At 35.9% G+C, this 21045-nt stretch overlaps 2 protein-coding genes across 2 annotated transcripts in view; one reads left to right on the forward strand and one right to left on the reverse strand.

The window, feature by feature from the left end:
- Positions 1-5628, forward strand: part of LOC127442217 (laminin subunit gamma-2-like) — a 27042-nt gene extending 21414 nt beyond the window's left edge. The window contains exons 19-22 of the mRNA XM_051700082.1: positions 325-521; positions 760-918; positions 1021-1120; positions 3210-5628. Coding sequence (XP_051556042.1) covers positions 325-521; positions 760-918; positions 1021-1120; positions 3210-3463 — 710 coding nt within the window. The 3' untranslated portion in view covers positions 3464-5628. The remainder of the gene's footprint in view (positions 1-324; positions 522-759; positions 919-1020; positions 1121-3209) is intronic.
- nmnat2 (nicotinamide nucleotide adenylyltransferase 2) lies at positions 3642-20564 on the reverse strand. Its single transcript, XM_051700102.1, has 11 exons — positions 20367-20564; positions 15433-15521; positions 12769-12836; positions 12583-12661; positions 12347-12464; positions 12171-12251; positions 10671-10715; positions 10217-10293; positions 9560-9661; positions 7951-8018; positions 3642-7866 (listed from the first exon to the last, which is right to left on the reverse strand). The coding sequence occupies exons 1-11, from the start codon at positions 20449-20451 to the stop codon at positions 7764-7766; spliced, it is 915 nt and encodes a 304-aa protein (XP_051556062.1). The 5' UTR covers positions 20452-20564; the 3' UTR covers positions 3642-7763.
- Between the last annotated feature and the right edge of the window lie 481 nt (positions 20565-21045).

Genomic DNA, 21045 nt, shown 5'->3' on the forward strand with positions numbered 1-21045 from the left:
TGTATATTTTTTGAAAAGGGACTCAACTGGACTCGGGTTAAGTCCGAGTCCACACTTGTTCGAGTCTGAGTCAAGATAGAGTCAAATTGCTCACAAGTCCATGACAAGACCAAGACCATGAAAATATGGTCTTGGACTCGGACTCGAGTCCGGTCTCAAGTACTACAACACTGGAAGAAAGTATAATGTGTTCGAAACAACATGAGGATAAATGTCAAAGCTGTAGTGTGAATGATGTAGAGTAAATGATGATGTCTGAATTTTTGGGCAGTAAACTATTCCTTTAAGAATACTCAAAAACTTTTTGTCTTGTTATTTATTCAGGATTTGATGACCAAGTCAATAGTAATAAGGATCTGGCAGATGCAGCCATTAGAAAACTGCCTACTATCAACGCTACCATTCAGAAATCCATAGCTGACAACATTAAGACTCAGGACATCCTGGATGCAATGTCTGGTCACTACAGAGATGCTCTGGATACTATCGATGCTCTTACAAATACTGCACCCAAATTGGAGGTATGAAGCACCTTGACATTTCATTTGTGAAAATAATATTTGTGCCAGTGCTGTTAAAGTTAAAAGTCTTATTACTTAGCCTCGAACCTTTTACAGAGATCAGTTCAATATCTCACAATGTCTGTCACAAGCTTTATTAAATAACTCTGAACTGGAACACATACTTGAGTTGGTCTATTTAAATCGTATACAGAAACTTTTGAATGTGCTCACAGTTTGCTTGTATTTATTTTCACAGGAAATGTCTGGCTCCCTTCCATCCTCTTCTGATGTTTTGGAAACTGCTACTAAACTGAAAAAGGACTTGGATGGACTGAAGACGGAGGCATCCATTACTAGGGACAGACTGAATGAAGAGAAAAACAATGCAAAGACACAGATAACTCAAGCAAAAGAAGTAAGTATTCCTGCCTACATAAAACTATTTGAGAAAACATAGACTGGATATAGTTTTACGAGATACATGCTTACTGTTCTTTTTTATTTTTTGTTAAACCAGGCTGTCATGAATGCTACGGGAGCACTTGACAATGCAAAGAATGCCAGGGATGCTGTTAGTGACACTTTAAAAACAATTAATGATATTATGGGTTCACTGGGTAAGTTTGTAATAATTTATTAATTGTACAAAGCACGAAATGAAAAGTGACAATGTGCAATTGTTATAAGGATATTTCCACCTGATCTGACTCTTAAAATGGATTTTGTGGGTGAAACATAATGTATTCAGGTTGATTCAGTCATATAAAATAATGCTTTTGACTTTACAAAGTAAAGAGCAAGAGGCTTTGACAGGGTATCTTAGACAGACTCACGAGAGCAATTCCCTATAAATGACATTTTTTTACATTCCCAGATAGAAAAATTACATGTGGTGGACACACTGTAAAATGTATTTTTAGGTAACCTAAAAATTGCTTCATGTGCTAAAATCTAAATGTACTTCTCGGTTTTTAGATTAAATTCAAAAAAATGTATTTAAAATGTCTAAATCAACCTGACTTAATTTGGTTGCACCAGCAGAAGTCATCTTTAAGGGTCAGATCAGGCAGAAATAGCTTCATAAGGGAACAGCTGAATGTTTGCACTTTTAACCTCCTGAGACCCGAGCGTGACTGCTGTGTGCATTTTCCATTTCCCTTTTTGATTTGTAACTAGAAGCACTTAATTATAAGCAAAAAAAAAAAAATCTAGAGCAAATAGTTTTCCTAAAAATTAATGGCAACATATGTGGACAGCGGGACTAAATTGTTACATTTTAAATAATACCAAGCTATAGAAAGACAGATTTTTTTAAATCAAATTGTTTATTATGTTTCCAGTAGTGTTGGTTATTCATGTTTTTGAGACATTACAGACATTACATCAGAAATTCGCTTAATTCATTCTGATTCAATGTAATGGCCAGCATCATCCAATCACTGCCAACCATTTTAAAATAAAATTATACATAAAAAGTTCTGAATCTATGTTCTGATTACCATTGTCCCATGTCTGCCAAACATGTTGAGTGGTCTGAACATTATCTGCAGCCTGAAACTGAACTTTTGACCTGATGTTAGGAGTGAATGCACTTAGCTGCATAGGAAAGCTATATTATGCTCCCTTGCTCCCTTGCTCCCCATTTAGTGAATGACTTAACCTCCAGTGTGCTGTCTGTCTACACTGGTCTCAGAACATTTCGAAATGCACCTTATTTTCATCCTAACTCTATGTAAACCATCTGAAAGCAACATTTTTCAGCTTTTGGATGATCTCATTGATTCTCAATGTGAAAATACACAGTAAATATAGGATTTCTAAGGAAAAAATGCACTCAAGTACACGTTAGTGTACATCATTTTGCAGTGTGGCGTTTTGCAAAAAATCGCTCAAATTACAAAAATTAAACTAGAGACTCAAATAGGTTTCAATGAAAAAACTTAATTAGGTTTCTTAACAGATGTAGTTTTGTTGCCGTTTCTCCCAAAGACAAACGCTGTGATCTGCGGCATGTTGTTTTGTCACAAAGTTTAACCCTTTACTGACTTACAGAGTCTTCTGAACTGAGATCAGTCAGTTTAAATTAATTTAAATTATGCGTTGCATATAGAGAAGCCAAAATACAATGTCCACGCATGTGTACGCAGGGTCAAAGTCTTTCTAGCAAGTCAGTCCACTGTCGGCCATCTTTGGAACGCCCTCGGGAGGCTATTTCCACTCATGCCAATGCAGCTCCTATCAACTTGAATGGGAAAAGGCCGAAATCTCCTAAATGGTTGGTCAAGATTACGATCAAATAACATATTTCAAATCAGCAGTAAAATCTGTCAATCTGTCTGTATAATAAATTGTGCTTCTTTACCTCAGATTACACTAAAAAACAAAATTTTCTCGGCTTATAACTAATGCGCATGTGTGTTGTTGAGTTGATTGACAGGCGATTTCTGAATCTAAAAGGTGATTGGCTCTTTTACCAGTAAGGCGGGACTTCCTTTCTACATCCGTTGACCGTTGGCTGCCGTTGGGTATTACAATTTCTCCCATTTATTTTAATAGAAGTGGCCCATCTCTGCTAAATACTCTCTGGCAGGGTCGCATGAGGTTAACATGGCAAAACAGTTGCAAAACAATAACTCTCATCCAAATCCCAGACTGCAGTGATGCACAGGGATTGACCAAGAATGACTAAAATCTTTTTTTTTACAGGATCACCTGGCATAGTTAATGAAAAACGAGTAACTGACCTAGAAAGTGTAGTAGCTAGAAGCCGCAGTCGTGTGGAGAAGGAACTGAGGCCCAGACTCAAGGAGCTGGAGGAGAAAGAAGCCCAACAGAGAACCACCATCGCGAACATGATCAATGACATTGACACCATCCTGGCAGACATCGCCAACTTAGAGGAGGTCCGTAAAAGCATTCCTGAGGGCTGTTATAACATACCACCTATTGAAAGGCCTTAATGGCTTACTGTAATGTAGGATCAAAGCACAAAGTTATACAGTTTAAAGTAGCAAATGTGCTATGAATACTGACACTACTGTACTTTTAAAGTAGTGTTTTTTTTATTTCCGGCCATAAAAGATTTTGTACTGATGTGTGAGATTGTTCTAGTATTTATTTTTTTGCTTGTGTAGAATGTTTTTTTTTTTTTGTTTTTTTTATTAAAAAATTATTACTGTGAAGTTTGAAATGACGTAAATGAGAGTAAATGAGTAGTTGCATTTGGGTAATTAATATATATATATATATATATATATATATATATATATATATATATATATATATATATATACCACATATTTAATTTGATTGTCCCAAATAAAAAGTTACATCCAGTTACTACTATTTCTATTTCAGCATCTAGTAAAATAATTATTTTAAGTCAGAAAGAAATGCACAACTAACAATTTCATTATTGTGTATTCTGTTTTGTTTTAATTAAATTCAGTATTGACGTAAGGGCATGAATTGTTGTCATGGCAGTATACTGTTTCAGTGTTTGAATGCTTATTGAGTAGCCACTATAAAGTAGAAATATATTCATATATATTCTGATTATGCAGACACACTTATACATGCTTTTCATTAGAGACAACTACTTTAAAATAAATAAATAATGAAAAGAATAAAATAACTTTGAGGGCCTAAAATTAAGATCTACAGTTTTAGCATCTTAAAAACAGAGGCCTAACTTAAAATCTTCACACATGTTTTTTTTTTTATGTATACAGTGAGGTTAAAATAATTCAATCTCAATAACAAAAATACAACAGAAAACAATATCATCAACAACATCCATTTTGTTGCTAATAATTTTGAATGAAGGCATGAAGATTGCAGGGAAGCCATAAAGATTGTGATGAAGTAGAAAAGAATACAGAATGCCTAACCCATGAAAAAACATAAAATATATGTGGTTTATTTCACATAATCCTTTTATTTTTGAATTTATATAGAGAGTAAACACTAACCAGTCTTGAGGTTAAGTATCCTAGTGATTCCTGACACATCAGTTGCTATGGTTACATAATGCTTATGAAACAAAAATAATTCAGTTCATTTCATACAAACAGTGAGGTATTAATGTGCATTTAACAATTGTTTCTATATGTTAGAGGAGTATAATCCATTCAAAAATGAGTTATAATGGAGTTATTATATTTCTTGCTTTTTCTTTGATAATGTCCACAACCAACAACAAATCAGCTACAATAAACCTAGTCTTAGTGTACAGTTTTATTTGAATCTCAGAATTTTAGTAAGTTTTGTATTTGTAAAGATCAATATTTAAACAAATATTTTTTTTTTATTCCATTAATGAAAGTCTCAGGGTTCAAACCTGTCAGAGTGAATAGAATTAAACCATGTTTCACAAGAAGCTTCAATCATATATTATCTCTTTATAACATGAAGCAATTCTGCTCAAGATATTCAAAGTGAATTATGTAATATAAACGTAATTATTGAATGCCAGTTATTCCTTGTCGTCAAATAACAGCAAAATATTGTAGAAAATTAACACTGTTGTTTGAAAAGGTTGTGGAAGATGTGCAGTAGATTGAACTTTTATCTGACAGTTTGACTCATTCTTTATTTTAGATTATACAACATAGGTCCGGTCTTTGAGTTTGATTGGCTATAACAGCACTTGGACGCTTTACTATTTGTATCAGTCCACTTGTCAGTGTTCGTGGCTTTTCAGGTAGTGTGGGGATTTGAATTCACTGCTAATTTATTTTATTTTTTTCACTGATTAATTCAGTGACCAGTTCTGCAAACTAGATATTTTCACCAGTAGATGATGACAAATTAGTGTCTTTTGTAATGCAAGTTAGGCATTGAATCAACACCGAATTGTTCACAATGGAAGTGAACAAGAATGATTAATTTACATAGAAGATTAATTCAGAACACCGATTCGGCCACGAACGAAACACCACTAGTAGTTCTGAGACCAGTGCAGAGACAGCAGTTATTTGTGATGCTTTGGCTTCTTTTGGAACTATTTATGCTGGCGGAAAAGAAATGTATGAACTACCTGGTCAAGTTTTGTTTGAAACATAAGTTATATACAATTATGTATTGTTTGTTAACTGTTCTAATAAAGCTAAAATCGTGCTATTGGTCTGATGATCAACATGGCTGTGATTTAGCCGTAAATGGTCAAGTGGCACAGGTATTTATTCAGAACAATGTTTGCACTCTTCCCAGATAGCACTCTTAAATCTGTTTTTGGGCGTTTCAGCATGGCATCACATTCTAATTCACATCTGCTTAACATCTTAAAAAGATCAGATTTACAAACATTCTAAATCATAACATCTCCTGAATGTCTTATTGACATCCGAGATGAAAAGTCTTACTGACGTATTGTAGATGAGCAAACAACCCTGATAGCACACGTACATAACCAAGATGTCTGTTTGATGTGTGTGTTTACATCTGGAAGTAGACGTATTTTTTACATTGTTTGTTCATCTGCAATACGTCTATAAGATGTTTCCTCTCAGATGTCAATACGACATTCAGCAGATGTCTTTGAGACGTTTATGATTTAGAATGTTTGTAAATCTGATCTTTTTAAGATGTTTAGCAGATGTTTATTAGAATGCGATGCTTTCCAGATGAAAAGATCAAAAACAGACATCTCGGAAACGTATGTATGCTATCTGGGTGGCTGTCTTTTCTCTAGCTATTTCTTTACGAAACAACCAAAAGTGAAATGAATCTCAGCTGCAACAAATGGTTATGACGCAGAGGCAGTGACTGCCCTGACAGCACACGTACATCACCCAGACATCTATTTGATGTGTGTGTGTTTGCATTTGGAATACTTCTTTTTTTTTTTTTTTTTTACGTGTTTGCTCCTCTGCAATATGTTTAAAAGATGTATGTAAGTACATTCAGAAGATGTCTTTTGAGACGTTTATGAGCTAGAATGTTTGAAAATCTGATCTTTTTAAGATGTTTAGCAGATGTTAATTAGATTGTGATGCTTTCCAGATGCAAATATCTAAAACAGATATCTTGGAAATGTATGTGTGCTCTCTGGGTGGCTTTTCTTGAAATAATGTCTATGGCGTTTTAGCTTGTCAAGCTAAAGGAGCTCTGTGAGAAGTAAATGTTCACAAAAGCAAAGCAAAGAAAATTGCATTCTTTAATGTGCAACCAAATACTCCATGTATACATGAATGCACATTGAAGATAAAACATTGAGGCATAATACAGGATATGAGACTGCAGAAAGACAGCAACCAAACTTTCTCAGGACACACAGTAGATTGATGAGTAGAAAGTGTATTTAGAGATGAGATGAGTGTAAGCACAGTTTTTATGCAAACATTGTAACCACAGACTACGGTCTACCTGGTAAGTTTAAACACTCATGCGCTAAAAGAAAACCCCTCAGCATGCAACTACCGGAACAGAAAGTATCAAATCAACAGCAAAGCCAACATTATAGCAGGCAATGATTTAAACTACCAGTCAAATATTTGGACAAACTTGACTGAATTTATGCTTCTCTTGACCTTAAAAACCTTTTGATCTAAAGGCTTATGCTTAAATGGTTGAAATTAGTTTTGTAGACAAATATAAACAGTGCCTAAATTTGAATGCCTTCATAAAACTAAAAGTATATGTAATAAATCAATAAAATAAAATGGGAGAGTTGGAAAAGACAGTGATGGAAAAACAGCCAACAAGTGCCCAGCCTTTATGGGACCTTGTTCAGTAGTGTTTAAAAAGCATTCCATGTGAATACCTTGTGAAAGTGTACAGAAATCTAAGCAATAATGGCTATTTTTTAACATTTCTGATTACAACATAATTGCCATATTTTATTTTTGTTTTTCATAGTGAGGTTTGATGACTTTAATACTATTCTATGTCTAAATGTGGAAAATAGTCATAAAAACAATGTGGTGTACCCAAACATTTGACTGGTAGTGCATCTAATTCATTCAAAATCTCATTTTCTCTTTAGTGGCACCAAGTTTCACTCTCCCCTTTCTCATATTGGGCACCTACGCCCACACGACCCAGTCTCTTAAAACTGATTGGTGAGGCAAGTCTTTAAGAACATATCCCTCAGGCACAGTGCTGTACATCCGTCAGTCCAATGAGACACAAGTAAGAAGGGAGGACAGATTAATGCTCCTCTACATGGAAAAGCAGTGGTAGCACAGGAGGAATATATTCTAAATTACACACAGAGAGACAGACAGGGATGACTAATGGCAAGGACTGGACTTCCCCACACTATCCAGAAGCATTGATGTAGAGCTGACTCTGCAGGATGTAGTCAATGACAGGCTGGCTCAGGTAATCCACAACATGACCATCACCATGCTGAAGAGCCAGTCTGATGAGGAGAAAAGCAAATAGTTATGGCTTAGAATGGACAGCTTAAGAGAATGACAATTAATGATGCAGAGAGAGTGAGGACCTGCTCTTAGTTGAACTGACAATGGACATTGGGTGGTCGATCTCGTCCTTTACCACGATAATATTGTCCTGTGAGAGGAAAAGTAAAACCATATAACCATTAACAAAAAAACAGTGCATTTACTTGCATTGACAGTGGGTGACGAAAATGCTTATATTTTGCATTGATCTAATCTATTTAAATAGGGTAAAAATACAAATGATATTAAAACCATAACAATTTGAGTGAAACTTTGAATAAAAATAAAACAAATGGGTAACACTTTCTATGAAGCCCATATTTATAATGCATTGTAAAGGCATTATAATGCATTAGTAATGTCTAACAATATACCTTATAATATGTTATAACTTCTCATAAATAATTGTAACAACAATTATAATACATTATAACACTTTCCTATTCACTGTTATACCTTAGAGTATAATGTATTATAACACAAGCAACATCCAATTTCATCTGCAGAAGTTATAATGTATTATATATGCTTTAAGAAAAGTGACAAAAGCAATGTCTTCTTATAAACATCCAGAAGATATTTTTAATTGGTTATAAGACATTACAAGTCATGCTGGAAGTTATATACATTACATATGCACAAAATACAAAACACACATTCAGTGTACATTTTGAGATATTGCGAAAAACACTTGTAAAACTACAAGGTTAATATATATCAGAATAAAAAAATATGTATGTTGATTACACATGTAGCCAATCTTCTTGGGTGTAAGCAAAAATCAAACTGATTCTATAATGGACACTATTCAATAAACTTTAATGTTTGTGCATCTTGTTTGAAGACTTATTTTATAAATAACTTCCATTATATAAGTTTGACTTTTATGTTATGGCTGTTTATAAGAAGATATTGCTTTTGTAACTTATAGCAGGTCAAGACCACTTATAATATGATCACGTCATAAAGCCTTTTGACTGTTTACACTATACAGCACTTTACACTATACGATTATCTTTATTAACATCTGCTGCGTAACATAATGCATTATCCTCTAAAGTATAACTATGAATAGGGGAAGTCTTATAATGTATTATAACTGTAGTTATAATTATTGATGTGAAGTTACAACTTATTATAAGGTGTATAATGAGACATTATGAACGCAGTATAATACATTTAAAATGCCTTTACAATGCATTATAAATATGGGCTTCACAGAAAGTGTTACCAAAAATTTACATGAATTTCAGAATTTCAAAATGTCCCACTTTTGCTTTAATGACAGCAACCACTTGAGCTGGCACGGACTCCACATGTTTGTGCAAAACCTGATGATCCATTTTATCCCAGCATGATTTGAGAATGTTCCAAAGAACATTTTGTGTTCTTCAATGGAAGCAAGGAACTTTTTTTTTTTTTTTACACAAAGGAATTAACATGGGCGATGTTTAAATTTGTGTATTGGATTAGTGGCCTAGAAATACATTTACATTATAATGTTCTTTTTTGTAAATTTGTCCATTTTGAGTCCCAGATTTTCAATGTGGTCTCAGACTTTTGAACCCCAATGTGTAACAGATAAGTTGTTGGAAATGCCATCACATGTCAGATATAATAGTTGGCCACCTAATAGCTTGTTGCTGATACCTTGTGCTTTCGGAGCATGGATGAATGGTTCATTATCCTCTCTGTGTCAACTCCATCTCGAGGAACCACCACTATCCCAAAATCCCCCACTATCACTTCCATCTAAAAGAAAATTTAGATTTCCATTCAAGAGCTCATAAATGCTTGATAATCACATTTTTAGTTTAGTTTAACAACACATTACTGAATTTGTAATATGCTTACAATCTAAAGTCAACATCAAATCAAAACTGATCTGATTTACTTTGCTCTGCTCCTGAAACAACTTTCCTTTTCGGCAGACCTTACCAAGCCCTCTCATATTTTTCACCTAGTTTTTAAATTTGTTTTAACCAAGCTCTCTCACTTTTCAGAATCCAATCAATTACCGATGGATAAAGTCAAGTCTCTGCATAATTTTTTTCTCACTGAATATCCTGTTTCACTCAGAAACACATCACATTATGGAAGCAAAATAGGTTGCGAACACAGGACTTAATCCATAACTGGAATTCAAGATCAATTACATGCAATATTGAATGTCTATCATATTATCTTTATTAATTATTTGATATGAACAAATAAAATATAATGTATGCTAGCATAATATATTTTATAAAATGTGTACATGTTTGTGAGTGATAAAGATAGGGAAAGAAAGAAGGAAACATATCTTACATCACTTTCGTTCCACAAGCCAGGGATGCAGAAAGATTCCAGGAGATCGCTGCCACACAGGAGCAGGATACGCAACTCTGAACAAACAATCACAGTTACACATTACAAAACACGTTTTTTCCATCGTTGTGGGGGAAAATGCGAAGACACATTTCAAAAGACACATTTTATTTATTTTAGAAGGCACTAGATTCCTCTTATTGTCACTCTTATCAGTATATAGATGAGCACAACAACACAAATGGTACAAAGACTGTAATTGTCTCGTCTAGTTCTCTGACAACTGTTTGTCTGTATTTTTTATTTGATGTTATTTTTGTTTTACTGAGGGAGAATACAATGTGAGCTTATTCTCTCCCTGGGCAAACTGAGTGTTTCTGATGATGACTTAAAGTGACAAGCAAGAACTGATTTGAAAACCAAAAACCTGGCATGGAAAATCAAATCGCCTCACCAATTTCCTCGTAGCGCATTGCAGTGCCAAGGTTGGCATTTTCGTCTGTTGAGAAAAAAAGAAAGATTTGAGAGGTCGCAGGAATGATTGATTTACTGGAAGTCATCATAATCATGTAAAATGTATGCACATCCTCTGAGATACGTATGAATAATTCAAAATAATTATGTGGTTTTTATATGAGCCCAACCACAAGGCCGTAGAAATATCACTGCATTCCAGAGCTCTTTTTCTTCACTTATCTATTATGACACAATTCAAAATGGATTCAACAGGTCATATTCTTCAGCTTAAATCATTGTCAGTGGCAAGGGCATGAATGAATGTACAGCATTTACAGTATGTTTATTTTGAATATGAGGCACTTTTCAAATAGTGCATAAGACTCTTTCTTTTTCAACAAATGGTCAGTGAAAGTAGGTGCTAAACCTTCAGAAAATGTTGATTGTTAAACTAAGGAAGCCTAACAAATCATATGAACAATTTAAAAATTAAAATGAGCCTAAATTAAGCAATCACTCAGGAGGGACTAGCTAGTTTGAATGTTGTCACCTCGTGTGTGCATTATTTTTCAATAATTTAACGGGCTGGAGCAAATTATTCCGCAATCGTGTGTGGGATTACCTTTGTTTGCTGTGGCTCTCATCAGCAGTAATACCAAGATGTTAGTTTAAGTATACTTCTCAGCAGCAGCGTAGATTTCCCATTTCTAAACAACTCTTTATTGAGTTGCAGGGGTTCGTTGACATCAAGGCTCTGTGCGAGTGTCTGTGTGTGTGCGTATGTATGTGTGTTTGTGTGTGAGAGTGTGGGTGAGAGTGAAAGAGAGAGGAAGGGGGAGCGTGAGGGTGCTTTCCACAGATATTGAAAGTTATTTTGGATAGTATAGAAACTGCTGTATTGATCAAATTGCAGGGGTGCACTGGCATCAAGGCTTTGTCTGTTGCGAGTCACTATGTGTGTGCGTATGTATATGTGTCAGTGTGTGTGAGTGTGGGTGAGAGCGAGAGCGAAAGGGAGTGCTATGGTGTTTCCACAGAAAATTAAATAAATGTAGTAATTATTTGTCATTCTTATTCCATGTACTTAGCCAATTTCTTTGTTTAATTTTGTTATCTTGCTGTGGAAGCCTGTACGACTCTTTGAAATAACTGAAATCATTTGGCGAAGTGATATAGAACCATTATGTGGACAAGAACTGGAACTACTACATAGCCATGCGTTTACTGAAAAATAATTGCACACTCTAGAACATCTATCAATCAATCAGAATCTACCATTCAACAGACCCGTGGTATAAATAAAAATAGGTGTTAGATAAATTTTTCATAAAATAACTTGGGTAACAGGGTTGAAAGGCTGAGATTGTCGAATGCAGTCAACACTATAATATGTGTATGAATTGAGAACATGTCTTCATGCCATGCAGTAGAAAGGGTCCAAATGAAGGGTCCAAATGTGTTTTAAGCTAGCTATGGAAAGTGTATATCCAAAACTTACCAACAAAGGTATAACGTTCCATGTGTGGGCGAACACAGCAAATTTTACCCAGACTCTCACTCATCTTTCCCCACATCTTAACTGGGGGAACAAAAACATATATCAGTCAATCAATAAGTGCTTGTACACAGCAGTGATCAAACACCAAATATCTGAACATTAAAATGGTCACTTACTAGCCACAGATTTGTTAGCTGTGTTTTGGTAAATAGGAGGTGTCCCGTTTTGGGGCTGACCAATCACAGGGGTTGTGGAAGGTGTGTTTACGTTGGACAGAATGCATCCTGTCACCCGCTGCAAAGGAATAGCCCAGTTCACTACTTCACCAATGTTTTAACAATGTGTGTACCACTAAGTATACGTGGAATTCCTGGCATGCTGGTAAATTTTGAACCAAAAGTTTGTGACTTACTTTCATTAAGTCTCGGTGATGCTCCAGAACACTGCAAGTGGTCTGCCAGGTCTCCTGGTAGCACTCCCAAGGATCCACTCTGCGAAAAACCATTAATCCATCAAACATATTATGTCCGCTTTACAATATATTTCCATTCCAAATATAACCCAAGGATGCTGAGGTACTCAAATAATTGACAGTTACCTGATCCAATCAGAAGACTGAACTGCTAACTGACACATGGTAAGACGATGTCTGCTAGGGACAAGGCCCTAGAAAAACATTTAAAAACCAAAAGGAAAAGTGACTCATGACAAATATTGCCATACAATAAGTCCAACTACCAATGATTGGCATTTTTCAACTTAAATTCAACTACAAATGACATTATTTGGTTTACATTTGCTATTGAAAAGTATTTAATCAACATAAGAGCTGATAATCAATTTGTTTTAGATTATCAGGGTGCAAAACACAATGATTCTTATTATTATTATGAAAAAAATGTGTATGTCTCTCCTAACTCAATTAGTAGTTTTAATTAGTAGAATTAAGTAGGAATGACTGAATCCTGTTTAAAAGCATTTATTATCCATAGCTTTGATGATAAGAGAGAAGAAATCTAAGGCAAACTTCTTATTAATTCCTGTTATGGGAAGAAGTTTGTCTGATATTATTAGAGCTGGTTCATATAATTCAGATTTAGCTTTATATGCAATATGAGATTATTTCTGTTTACACTACACCTTAGTCAGGGTAGACGCCATATTGAATTGTTTTTGAATGCAATCGAGGCTGTGAGCGATAGATAGGCATATACAGCAAGGTTATTATAGTATAACTGAAACAAAAACAAAAACTGAAACAAAATTCCAAAAAATAACCAACATTTTCCAAAAAAACCCTAAAAAAACTAAAACTAAACTAAAACTATCATGCATTGCTTCAAATCTAACAAAAAAATAAAAATAAATAAAAATAGAAATGATCATTAAATATTTTCAGTTTTCGATTTTAATACTTTGATTTGTGCACAGGGCCGTAGCTATTAGGGTGAAAGGTGGTAACGATTTTAGGGGCCCACAGGCACAGGGAGGCCCACAACAAATTGTAAACTGTATTTTTTTATATGAAAGGACCAGACCAATATACAGTCATGAGGCCCAGAATTCCTAGCAACGGCCCTGCTTGTGCATGTTACAAAATCTTTTTTGTTTCTTGTAACGTCTCCATCTGTTGCATCGCAAACATGCCATCTACTGGCCATGAGTTTCATGTGTGTGTGCCCACATTCGGTTATGTGCTCAATGTTTCAGATAAATGGATCAGTTTGTTTCATCATCCATTGCTGTTAAAAACATAAAGGGATACATATCACCACATTTGTAAATCATTGATTGTTTTTACCATGTTGCAAATCAACCTATCTACAGGTATACACTATGTAGAACTATGTGTAATCTGGACTGGATAGGGAATCGTTTAATTTAAAGAACATTACAAAAAGTTGTCCCCTGGCAAGTCATTTACTCATCTGTGTTAACTGAAAAAAAATAAAAAAAATAATAATATATATATGTATATATTCAGTCTGATTAATAGTACAGTAGTTTAACTGTCATTTTCTCATTTTCACAACCGATGTAGTCTATAGTTTCCTGTTCATTGGAAACATTTTGAAAAGACACACTTTTTATGTTGCATCGGTTGAATGATCGACACCAAGGTACACAACAGTATATTTTATTAAACAGATCTGTATGTCTATTAGGGGTTGCACGACTACTGATTTTTAATAGTCGACTGGTTGAGCCCATTTGTCGCGTGACATCATTCCACCCCTAATCCAAGGCACAACCGAACCCCTGCCGCAGAAATCCCACTACACGTACAATCCTAAAGTACACAATAGACAGATATATGTTCGCTACAGTGTAATGAGTTTTAGCTAATTATATGTATTTACAGAAATATCAACATAGCTATATGTCGTCAGGCATTATATAGCTAAATAGACTGAGCCTGGGTTCCTATTGCTAGGTTGCCATGAAAACGAACGATGTATTTTGACACCTGAGGGCAAAAATAATGACCGATGGTCTGAATGTTGTTTTGTATTTGGACGGATCGGATCAGATGACATAAACCTCAACCATAACGTTATCTCCTCGAAAGCACCTTTTTATAAGAAGTGTGCCACAATAGGTAGGCTACGTTGAGCTGTAACGTAGCTAAAAGTTAACATAAGTGTCTGAACATATTTAGCTTAGCCTGGACTACCCTCTCCTCTTGCAGCCGCATGTTCGAATGGTTTCGGGCTGCCACGGGATCTAGCGTGTAGATGACAATGGGGATGCATTCCGTCAGAAGTCCCAACACACAAAATTGACTATGTATTCCGTTAGGTCAACGGACTCCGACTTGAAGCGCTTTTCTAACTGTTGCCAAATTGAACATTATCTAGGTTAGCATTACACTAGTATTTTGGTTATATTTGAAGGCCAATTTGCATATATTGGAGGTTACTGCAGCTTTTGTGACATCCTTATCAGAGTAGCCTATGGAATGTTATGAATATTATTAGTGTTGATACAATGCTATGCGAATGTGCAACACAGATACGGAGAATGCATAAGATTGTTGCTGATGATACATTGATGCATTGCGTTGTTGAGCCAAGCGGCACAGGAAACAACCTTCACATCCGCTGTATTTCCTACAGACACGTTTTATAAATCAATGGTGAGGGACTAGTCGACTTCAGGCTGACGGTGTCGACTACATTGGTTGTAGTCGACTAGTCTGTGCAACCCCTAATGCATCCCTCCCAGCCTCTTCACAGACTGTCACACAAATAGATTCTCTTACCGGTTTGCCATAGGAATCATGTACAGGTGAGATGATACCCCCAATCACAATGAATCGTCCAGTCTTGTGTAAGAACTCTCTGGCTTTTTCTGCAAACCACATACGGTTACCTGATTATCTCATGGGCATCATTTTTCTTTCGTAATACACCATGTCAGGTTATAAAGCTATCTTAGATTAAAGAAATACTCTAAGAGACATGATCGAGGCCTCTTATTTGCTGCAGGAGGGAAAACAAAAGCATGAATAGCAGCACATTACGCTCTTTTTTTCTCTAAGATCATCAAGTCTTTTATGTCAGGGCAAAACCTCTGTTTTAACTTCACTGATAACTGAGATCTGATTCTCTCATAGGGTAAGCAAAATGCATAATTAGCTCCAATAATGCATGCTTCATCTTTCTAATACAACCACACACCCCCACCCCCATCAAAATATTAACAGAAGCTGATGGCAGAAACAACGAGGAATGAGGCAGGCAAATAAACAAATCTACAAAGGATATAATACATGTACTGCAAAGAAGAAACTTCAGAAAAAAGTTCAAATTAGGTCATAGAAAATACAGGGAAACAATAAAAAAAATGTATCCATTACTTAATGAATAAAATGGTAGCTTGTAAAGGTTTTTTATGTACATATTTTCATTGGTTTCTGATCATTTAACAGCATAGCCTACAGGGCACTACAGATTTCAGACAGAAGCACTGCTCACAATGAGCCACAAGCTCCATCTAATTTTTGTACCACAATATATGCAAAGGCATGCAGTAGGAGAGGAAGGCTTGAAAATTAGGTCACAGACACATGGGTGCTTTCTGCTTAAGGGGGAAAAAAGCAGCAGAGCTGTATTGATCTAACTGGTGGTATTCATGTTCCTCAAGCTTGGGGTAATAAAATACAGCTGACTGGATTAAGGATAGTATAAAGCTTCCAAGTTTTTTTTTCTTTATGTTTATTGGCTCACTGAATAATGGAGATGGACAAGTCAATCGAATAAATCTCCCTTCTCCCTTCTCCCTATCACATATAATGCTATAATTTCATATTATCAGTGCAATCACAGCTGAGCTTTAACTTTCATGTTCTGTTCAGATTTAATTTATTTTCTGTTTGGGGTATGACCAGAGACCCCAGTGCTACATATATGTGTAAAAGTAATAAAAGTAATTTTAAAATTATGGTTAAAACTATTAATTTGCTGCTGTTATTAATTCACATACAAATTATTTTAATATTGTTCCTCTGATCTAATCCATTCCCCATTGGCAAATATTACTGAAGCTTTAACCCTTTGTTTTACCACAAAGAAGGCGTGCACTTTTCAGAAATGTGACTTTTATCCAGTAAAGAAAACCTTTGTCTTTTTGGGGTCAATTTGACCCCAGCAAAAACACATTGTATAATAATTAAATAAAACAAATCAAAATAAATAGATGGCAGGAGTGTACTGCTACACTGTAAACCCTAATAAGTTAACAAAACTAAAATAAAAATTAGGCAATCAGTGACATGAAATGTTTTAAGTTAGTAAACTCCCAAGTTTAAGTTAATAGAACTTTTTTACTACACATGCAAGTTGTTCTTAACTTGAAATACTGAATAAGCTAACTCATTCATTTTAATGGCACTTAACTTTAAATGTAACTCTTTGTCTGAACATAAAATTTCCATTTAATCTCAATTTAAATACTTCAAGTAAAGGGAACCTAACTAGCTAGATCTAGCTTATGCAGCTATCAGGAAATATTTGCATTTGAAAATGTAATACATGTGAAATGTAATGTTAAAAAAAAAAAATGTTTTCTCTAGGATCTGAAGCACGTTCTTCTTTTTCCAATTTGGAATGCCCAATTCCCACTGTGCTTTTAGGTCCTTGTGGTCGCGTAGTGATTCACCTCAATCCGGGTGCCTCTGCGTCTGAGACCGCCAACCCACGCATCTTATCACGTGACTTGTTGAGCACGTTTCCACGGAGACATAGTGCATGTAGAGGCTTCACGCCATCCACCGCGGCATCCACGCTCAACTCATCACGCGCCCCACCGAGAACGAACCACATTATGGCGATCACGATCTACCCTCCCTAGCAACCGGGCCAATTTGGTTGCTTAGGAGACCTGGCTGGAGTCACTCAGCACGCCCTGGGATTCAAACTAGCGAACTAGCGAACTCCATGGGTAGTAGCCAGCGTCTTTACCACTGAGCTACCCAGGCCCCCAGCACGTTCTTATTTTTAAGATATTTAGTTTGCAATCAGTTCTCATAAGATCAGCAAAAGTCATGTAGAATCAACCCAATATTCTTAACGGTTAAATGGGCCTCTGGGTTTCCAAGGGTTAATTTAAAGTATTGTTCATTTTGACTTTCACAATGGTAATTTTCTTGTAACTACAGCACACAGTACAAAGTATGGGGGTAAACATACAGTGGTGGCCAAAAATATTGGCACCCTTGGTAAATATGAGCAAAGAAGGCTGTGAAAAAATATGTCTTTATTGTTTATCCTTTTGGTCTTTCATTCAAAATATTCACAGAAATATGTCCTCTAATGGATATCAAACAATTGCAAACACAACACAGTTTTATCAAAAAACAAATATTTTGGACAAATAAATGTGTGGCACAATTATTGGCACCCTTTTATTCAATACTTTGTGCAACCTCCATTTGCCAAGATAACAGCTCTGAGTCTTATCCTATAATGCATTATGAGGTTGGAGAACACATGGCAAGGGATCTGAGACCATTCCTCCATACAGAATCTCTCCAGATCCTTCACATTCCGAGGTTCATGCTGGTGGACTCTCCTCTTCAGTTCACCACACAGGCTTTCTATGGGGTTCAGGTCTGGGGACTGGGATGGCCATGGCAGAACCTTGATTTTGTGGTCAGTGAACCATTTCTGTGTTGATTTTGATGTGTGTTTTGGATCATTGTCCTGCTGGAAGATCCAACCATGGCCCATTTGAAGCTTTCTGGCTGAGGCAGTCAGGTTTTTATTTTTTTATCTGTAGGTATTTGATAGAGTCCATGATGCCGTGTATCAGAACAAGATGTCCAGGACCTTTGGCATAAAAACAGCCCCACAACGTTAAAGATCCACCATCATATTTAACCGTGGCCATGAGGTACTTTTCCATATGGCTACCTCTCTGTGTGCGCCAAACCCATCTCTGGGGTTTGCTGCCAAAAAGCTCTATTTTTGTTTTATTTGACCATAGGACCTGGTCCCATTTGAAGCTCCAGTAGTGTCTGGCAAACTGAAGATGCTTGAGTTTGTTGTTAGATGAGAGCAGAGGCTTTTTTCTTTAAACCCTCCCAAACAACTTGTTGTGAGGTAGGTGACATCTGATTGTAGTTTTGGAGACTTTCTGACCCCAAGACCCAACTAAGTTTTGCAATTCTCCAGCTGTGATCCTTGGAGAATTTTTGGCAACTCGAACCATCCTCTTCACCGTGCTTGGAGACAATATATACACCCGTCCTCTTCCAGGCCGATTCTTAACATCTCCAGTTGATTGGAACTTCTTAATTATTGCCCTGATGGTGGAAATGGGCATTTTCAATGCTTTAGCTATTTTCTTATAGCCACTTCCCATTTTGTGAAGCTCAACAACCTTTTGCCGCACATCATAACTTTATTCTTTGGTCTTACCCACTGTGATCGATGACTAAGGGAATTTGGCTTGTGTGTTACTTCATATTTATACCCCTCTGAAAAAGAAAGTCATGGCTGAACAATTTTATGTTTCTAGTCATATTAAAATATGAATGGGAATATACTTCATATATATTTTACTCATAAGAATTTCCAGGGGTGCCAATAATTGTGCCACACATATATTTAACAAAAATATTAGCTTTTTGATCAAACTTGTGTTGTGTTTGCAGTTGTTTGATATCCATTAGAGGATATATTTTTGTGAATATTTTAAATGAAAGATCAAAAGGATAAACAATAAACACATACATTTTACAGACTTCTTTGCTCATATTTTCCAAGGGTGCCAATATTTTTGGCCACCACTGTATCTAATATTAGTATGCCAATATGGTCACTGATGAGCAGTTGATTGGTTTAAATTTGTTTTGTTCATAAATGATATTTTCTGTGTTCTTGCAGTGACAGAAATCATCTGCAACTTGAACAACATCTCACATCCATTCATTGTAGCCTAATAAGAATGTTAGGCAATGGTTTGATCATAATTTAAACCTGTGCATTTCAGACTTGCTAGTGTATTCCCTCTAAGTTAAATATTAAATTACATAAATAAAAATAATGCCTTAAATCTAGCCCACAATTTACTTGGCATAGATTTTAGGTTTTTAACCTATAGACCATAATATATTTATCATACTATAATTTCACAAATTTGATGAAGAGGATAATTCGGGATTCATTTACTTAATGACGCAGGAAGGTCGGTCTGTAAACTCTCGAAAGTGGACAATAACCGAATAATTTTAATGTTTATTTACTTCAGATGTTAAACGGAGATGGTTATTAGGGTCTTGCCTCGGATATAGGCGCACCAGCTTATATACTATCCTTCGCATAGTCTAATAACGCTTAGTGAAATATCATAAATCACAGTTATATGTCGCTTGGGTGGGTCCACAAAACTGTGAATGAATATAGCTGTTTTTACGAAAGCTGCGGTTGCGCAAAGCAACCTCATCGTCTCAACTATTTTGATAATTCTAGGCACCGAGGCCGTCGCCCATTTCAGCACCTCGCTGTGGACAGCGAATATTACATGACAGATATATCTTAACCGATCATCGAACGTGACATCATAATGTCTATAATCATCACAAACACCATGTAGCCCTTTACATACACATCAACACACACACACACACACCATACAGCTGAATTAAAAATCCCATCTGGGGCATCCATTCCCTTCTTTAGGCGAAATACTTACCGAACATATGAATGTGCCCCTTGGTGATGGGGTTGAAACTTCCACATGACAGCAAAATGACATGCGTTTTAGTAGTCTCCGTCATGATAGTTGTGGTGACCTGTCTTTCTTTACATATGTCGCGGATTTTAAGGCCTTTTGTTTTGTTGTGCGTCCGCAGCAAAAGGCGAGGTTCATTAGGCTGCGGCAGGCGCGGGAGGCAAAGCGTCACAGTGATACGTTCCTGCGCAGTTAAAGGAACATGCCCGTCTTAACAAATACACAACTCGTGAATCTTGAAATATGGAATATAGAATCTGCGCTTAATCACATCTTTTCATTTGCCTTTTACCATAATTTAGGGTGCACCGGATCAGGTCAAAATGAGAGATATACGCGTGTGAAATACATTTCTTATCTGAGTATATACTGTAGGCAGGGTTGAGAGGGTTACTTTTGAAATGTATTCCACTACAGATTACAGAATATATGCTGTAAAATGTAATTTGTAACGTATTCCGTTAGATTACTCAAGGTCAGTAATGTATTATAAATACTTTGGATTACTTCTTCATTCTTCATTTGGATTTTTTCACTTGTTTTGACTATAAAAACTCTGTCAGTACAGTAAGACAAAATACACATGTTAAAAACACATTCTCTGAAAATCCTAAATATCTTATGCAGTGTTGTTTCTAAA

The sequence above is a fragment of the Myxocyprinus asiaticus genome, chromosome 6 (genome assembly GCF_019703515.2).
Source record: "Myxocyprinus asiaticus isolate MX2 ecotype Aquarium Trade chromosome 6, UBuf_Myxa_2, whole genome shotgun sequence".
Lineage (NCBI taxonomy): Eukaryota > Metazoa > Chordata > Actinopteri > Cypriniformes > Catostomidae > Myxocyprinus > Myxocyprinus asiaticus.